Source organism: Hemicordylus capensis, chromosome 3 (genome assembly GCF_027244095.1).
Source record: "Hemicordylus capensis ecotype Gifberg chromosome 3, rHemCap1.1.pri, whole genome shotgun sequence".
NCBI lineage: Eukaryota > Metazoa > Chordata > Lepidosauria > Squamata > Cordylidae > Hemicordylus > Hemicordylus capensis.
In genome coordinates, this window is record NC_069659.1 from 1594569 (window position 1) to 1601038 (window position 6470).

At 50.7% G+C, this 6470-nt stretch overlaps 1 protein-coding gene across 2 annotated transcripts in view; it reads right to left on the bottom strand.

The window, feature by feature from the left end:
• Positions 1-282: 282 nt before the first annotated feature.
• The window catches only part of LOC128349910 (olfactory receptor 51G2-like), a 28879-nt gene continuing 22691 nt past the window's right edge, over positions 283-6470 (bottom strand). For both annotated transcript variants that reach the window (XM_053307211.1, XM_053307210.1), the window contains exon 2: positions 283-5082. In XM_053307211.1, coding sequence (XP_053163186.1) covers positions 4084-5040 — 957 coding nt within the window. In that variant the 5' untranslated portion in view covers positions 5041-5082 and the 3' untranslated portion in view covers positions 283-4083. The remainder of the gene's footprint in view (positions 5083-6470) is intronic.

Consider the following 6470-nt stretch of genomic DNA (forward strand, 5'->3'; position numbering starts at 1 on the left):
AGTTCTCAGGAGAGAGAGGAGCAACACGAGCTGCCTCCTTTTGTGCCCCGCCCATCCCCCCCCCGGCTTGTAGGACAAGCTGCTATTGGCAGAGGAGTATCTATGGAAAATAGTGCCCAGGGTAAGCACTGAAATTGCGCCCCTTTCCAAAGACACAAACTTAGAATAAAAACTGCTTTGTTCCAGTAGGGTGGGGAAAAGTAACTTAGAAGGGAAATACAAAAACAAGCCCACCTCCCACACAAAATCAGTACAAGTTTCTTGTAAGAATTCAGAAGGGGCTACAGGTTTTTAAAAATTTTAATTTAAAAAAATTATGTGAACTGAGGAGGGGGTGGGAAGCAGCATCGCACTAGTGCCCCCCTTCAAGTGGCACCTAGGTGTCGTAAATCTATCAGGCTAGCCAGACAGAGCGTAAAACAGGCAGGCATAAGTATAACAGCAAAGTCTTACAGAAAGGAATTCTCCAAACCAGGGCCAGTCCGAGTCAATCCAATCAATCTGACAGAGTCCAAAGCGAAATCCACAGGCAAGGTCAACACAGTCCAGGGTCCAAACACAGTCAAGGCAATACACGAACACAGCCGATTAGCTCACAAGAAATTGATGTTGCTATCAGCAGGGTACCTGTGGTACTGTCGTCTTAAATAGGCTGACCCCCCAGTGCTGTTAATCATGAGTTCCTGAGTCAGCAGCTTTTCCTGTTGTTCTACGCATGCAGCTCCTTAACTCTTGCTGTCTCTTGGACCGATGCCTCTCCACAGCTGAAACTGGTTGTGCCTCCTCCACAAGAGCTGCCTCACCCGTCTTTGACTCCCTGTGCATCGGACCCACTCTCCTTTGCAACTTCTGGTCCTTGCCCTCCCTCCTCTGCTGTCAGCTCCATCCCCTACTCCAACTCCTCCTCAGAGTCTTCCAGGATGCCCATGACACCAAGGCATGTGCCCTGACTGCCCTACTCTAGATATGCCTCTGCTTAATGGCTTGGGTCCAGGGTAGTTAAGAGAGTGCCTCCTTTGTCATGAACACTGGCTGCCTATTAATATCATGGTCACCACCGGCTCATTTGGTGGCAATTCAGGACTGGGCATTCTGGAATACACTCCTATTAAAATCAGAGTGTCTCCATCTGTGGGCCACCTCCAGCCTCAAAGGCAGGATTAAAATTAATTCTAATTAAAAGCCTGAGAAAACAGGAGAGTCTTGAGGTTCTTCCTGAAAACAGAGAAGAAGATGCTCTCATTTCAGCAGGGAGCATATTCCAAAGCCCTGGACAGCCACAGAGAAAGCCCAGTCCTGGGTTGCCACCAAACAAGCCGCTGGCAACCGTAACCAGACTTCTCCAGAAGATCATAAAAGGCAGGAGGGTTCATGACAAAGGAGGCACTCTCCCAAATAGTGTGGATCCAGTCGTTAAGGGCTTTATAGGTAACTAGTATTTTTCAGCCCGTTAAATTAATGGGCGCTAGTAGCCTTTCTTTCTTTCCTTCTTTCCTTCTTTCTTTCTTTCTTTCTTTCTTTCTTTCTTTCTTTCTTTCTTTCTTTCTTTCCTTCCTTCCTTCCCCCTCTTCTCCCTCCCTCCTTTCTTTCTTCTTTCTCTTTCCCTCTTTCCTTCCTTCCTTCCTTCCTTCCTTCCTTCCTTCCTTCCTTCCTTCCTTCCTTCTCTCTCTCTCTCCCTCTCTCTCCATTCTTTCCTTCTTTCTCCCTCCCTCTCGCCCTCCTTTCCTTCCTTCTTTTTTCTTTCTCTCTCTCCCTCTTTCCTTCCTTCCTTCTCTCTTCCTCTCTCTCCTTTTCTTCCTTCCTTCCCCCTCTTCTCCCTCCCTTCTTTCTTTTTTCTTTCTCTTTCCCTCTTTCCTTCCTTCCTTCTCTCTCTTTCAAATTAACGGGCGCTAGTTGAGTTTTCAACCCCCCTTCCTGGGATTCACCAGAGAGGAGCCTTCCCCCGCAAGAGAGGAGCCTTCTTTTATATAAGTTTTGTATAAGCCTTGCTACATCGAACTGGTACTAAGTAGGGCTTAATCGTGTTTCATAAGGAGAGGGCGGGAAGACAGAGTAAGGAGGTTATCGGGAAAGAATCTGCCCTTTCCTTAGGGTAGCTACGGGGCCGCCAGAGAGACAGTGCCTGGCAGGCAAGGAGGGCGCCTGGCTGGAGTTTCCGCTTTGCGGCTGCGAGGGCGTGTTGAGGGGGAAGGTGGCGAAGGAGTCCCAGGACAGACAGGTATGCGGGAAAGAGAGGGCAGAGGATGGGCACGTGGTCCGTGGCAGCAGCCCCCTGCTTTCCCTCGGCTGCCTGCTGCTGCCGCCGCCTTGACATAGCGAGGTCTCTTATGGAGGGAGCGGGCGGGGAGAAGATGGAAGGTGGCGATCCGGGCTCCTCCTGCTCTGCGCGCCCCTTGCCATCCTTCCTCTCCCGGTTGCCTTTGGCAAGGTCCGCTGGAGGGGGCGGGGCCAAGATGTGCCTTTCTCCTGGAGTTTCGAGGATTGTGATTCTGGGGAGGGGTTGGGTGTGGGCTGCTGACTGAGCGGACAAAATGCCGAGCCACCCCCACTCGGAAGGCGCCTGCCAGCCAGCCGTGGGGGCACTACACAGCTGTGACGGCGTGTTTGCAGCCAGGCGGCGCACGCACCCCAGGGAAGGCGGCGAAGGAAGAGCAGAAGCTGCCGGAGCATGTTAGCCATGCACTCGCTTCCTCCGGAAGAAGAGCGCTACCGGCAGGTCCTTGCCAATCAGCGGGTAAGGCAATCCTGGCACCCGCCGCTGCCGCTGCCTTCCAACCCACGGCTGCTGAGGGGGCCCGGCCTGGCTCACCTACCTGCCTACCAACAGCCAGCCAGCCAAGGCCCCGGAGGGCCTTCCCCCCGCTCATCCGGCCTTCTCCTCCTCCGCTCATCCGGCCTTCTCCTCCTCCGCTCACCCATCCTTTCCCTCCTCCTCTCACCCGGCCTTTTCCTACTCTGCTCGCCCGGCTTTCCCCTCCTCCGCTCGCCAGGCCTTCTCCTCCTCCCGGTCTCAACATGGCCGCCGTGTCCCTGTGGCCGTATCTTTCTCGGTAGATCTGGGCATGCGCTTTGCGCATGCCCAGAACAGCCGAGAAAGACACGGGCGCAGAGACACGGGCGCACAGTTTAGCTCTTTATTATAGAGGATTACCAGTACTTTGTATTTAATCCAGAAACATATCGGCAGCCAGTGCAGTTTAGAACTGGTGTTATACGGTCCCTTCGTGTGTTGTCCCAGAGACCAGTCTGGCTGCTGCATTCTGTACCAATTGTCATTTATGTACTACGTATGAAGGCAGCCCCACATAGAGCACATTACAGTAGTCAAGCCTGAGGTTACCAGCATGTGTACCACTGTTTTAAGGTCATTCACCTTTAGAAATGGACGTAGCTGATGTATCAGCCAAAGCTGATAAAAAGCACTCCTGGCCACCACCTCAACCTGAGAAACCAGGGAGAGCTTGGGCTCCAGGAGCACCCCCAAGCTATGTACCTGATCTTTCAGGGGGAGTAACACCATACAGAACAGGCAGATCTAAACCATCTCTTGAGTCCTGCCCTCACCCACAGTAATTAAACAAACAAATATTGGTTATGAAGATAGAATCTGTTTGTTGTTCAGTTCTATAGTACATAAGAACAGCCCTGCTGGATCAGGCCCAAGAAAGTCTATCTAGTCCAGCATCCTGTTTCCCACAGTGGCCAGTCCAGATGCCTCTGGGAAGCCCACAGGCGAGTGGTGAGAGGGGCATGCCCTCCCTGCTACTGGTATTGAGAGGCATCTTGCCTTTTCAGCTGGAGGTGGCCAGCCTAATATCTGCAAGATATTTTACAACTGACACAGCCACTTCCAAAAGTCAAAGCTCAGATTTCTACATGAACCTCTCGTGAGTCTTAACAAGCACTTCACTCCAAGACCAGTTATGCTCTAATTATGCACTAATGTGCAATCAGGCTGTAAGAATAAGAACAACAGAGCAACCTCTCTCCCCCCATTTGTGTTGTTCCAGATATGGTGCTTTATGGGATGACCGGAACAGTACATAGCCAGTTCTCAGTCTTCTGTTCCTCGGCATGCAGATTCTAAGAGGTTCCACTGGAATCTTTACCCCTCAAGAACCTTCTAACTATCCTTGTTCGAATTTGCTTGGTTTTTACACTGTATACGATGGGGTTCATCAGAGGAGGCACCAGAAGGTAGACGTTAGCCATGAGGATGTGAACCACAGGGGGAGCATTTTTCCCATATCGGTGGATCATGGAGAGGCCAATCATTGGGATGTAGAAGGTGAGGACAGCACAGATGTGGGAAATGCACGTGTTCAGGGCCCGGAGACGCTCTACCCTGGAGGCAATGCTCAGCACAGTTTTGAGGATCATGATGTAAGAAAAAACGAGCAACACAGAGTCAAGAGCCATGGAAGAGATGACCACCATCAAGCCATAGATGCTGCTCATTCTCCTGTCTGAACACACCACCTTCAGAATATCCTGGTGCAAGCAGAATGAATATGAGAGCACATTTATGCCTCCATATTGCAGCCTCTTCAGGAAGAAGGAAGCTGGGAATACAAGGAGGGCAGCCCTGAGGGTAACCCCCACCCCAATCTTGATGATGGTGTCATTGGTCAAGATAGTTGTGTACCTTAGAGGGTTCCGGATGGCCACCAAGCGGTCAAAGGCCATGGAGAGGAGAAGGCCAGACTCAATGATGGAGAAGGTGTGGATGAAGTACATTTGGACCAGGCAGGCATTGAAGTCAATCACACGATGGTTGAACCAAAGGACACTCAGTATGGTGGGCAAAGTGGTAGAGGACAAGCCCAGGTCAGAGAGCGCCAGCATGGAGAGGAAGTAGTACATGGGCTCATGGAGGGTTTGGTCTGTCTTGATGATGAAGAGGATGGTACAGTTGCCTGCGATGGCTGTGAGGTACATGGAGCAGATGGGGATGGAGATCCAGATGTGGGAATGTTCCAGCCCAGGGAAGCCTGTCAAGAGGAACACTGGAGGAATGGCAGACCCATTGGAGGAAGACATGATGCTCTTCAGAGACCTTTCAGCTGTGCCCTTTGCTGCTCCCTAGTAAAAGAAAAGGAAAGCTTGTGGAACATAGTAACATGGTCCATCTAACTCAGGACTGTCAACACTGACTGGCAACAGCTCTCCAATCTTTCAGGCAGGGATCTTTCCCAGCTGTACCTGGAGATGCCCTACATGAACCTGGGACCCTCTGTATTGTACCACTTATCTGGGGCTCTGTTCCCTCAGCTACAGCCTTCCAGTCAACTCATTCCTACCCTCTGTTTTCATTGCTGAAACTGAGTGAGCAGCTGTCCTTCTTAGAGGCAAGGCATCATAGCTTGAACAGGAAACACTGGAATATGTTACCTTATGAATTTCACTGCAATTTCTCTTCTACATTCCTTGTTTCAGGCCCATTTTTCCTGAAGCACCAAACCCCATATATCATGTCAGACAGTGGAGACAGTGGAGTGAACTTTGTCTGCTGTCATAAGATATGCAACCAGCAATCCTGCTGTTGATGTATAATGCTGGGGTGGCAGGGGAGCAACCACATCACTGGGAAAGGGGCAGATTCACTTCCGTAGGTCTGGGCAAGGAACAGCCACCCCAGCCTCTCCAAGGACTCTTTTCTTTGATCCTAGTAGTGTGGAGAATTTCTCCCGCATTACCTTCTCTTACGTGGAAATGGAGAGGTTGATGCTACAAATGCAGAATGTGTTCCTGTTGATCACTGTCAGTAAGTGACACAAGAACCACAACATTCCTGTTGACTGATTTCCTGAACAGACCCTTTCTCCTGCAAAGCAAGCTCTGAGATGTGCGCTCTGTGGACGGGGGTGGGTGGGGGGAGAGCACCAATTTGAGTCTCAATCTGAATGTTCCTAGCTGAGAACAGGACAGCACAAGTTTGCTCCCTTGGAAGCTGAGGCAGGCTGCTACATCCTGCATTTACACTATCCTGCTTGTCTATTTAGCTTTTGCATGGTGTGAGAACTGCAATAAACAATACTTAGGGTAAAAATAAAACCCACATGAAAAGGGTAGTAGCCTGTGCCTGTGCTAGTTCATCCAAAGGGAACTAAACCCACTAATATTTACTGCCCCAGAACTTCTCACTGCTTGGAAGGAAGGAAGGAAGGAAGGAGTGCTTAACAGGATGTCTCTCCTAAGAGGTCTTGTAGCAAGTTGGTGCAGGTCTCTGGCTATCTCCCTCTTGCCTTCAGGCTCTCCAGGATCCTCTCTGCTCACAGACAATGGCGACAATGCAGGAGCCTTTAAGGCTCTCTGAGACTGCCCCCTGGGAAGCTCCTGCCTCATGGGAAGCTGCCGCTGGGAGTGGCTGAGCCACAAAGTTCCTTGTCCATGAAGCCTGAAGAGACCTGTCTTAGGGGGTTTCAGTTTCGTGCCTTTATAGTCAGCACCAGCAGTTTAAATTAGACCTG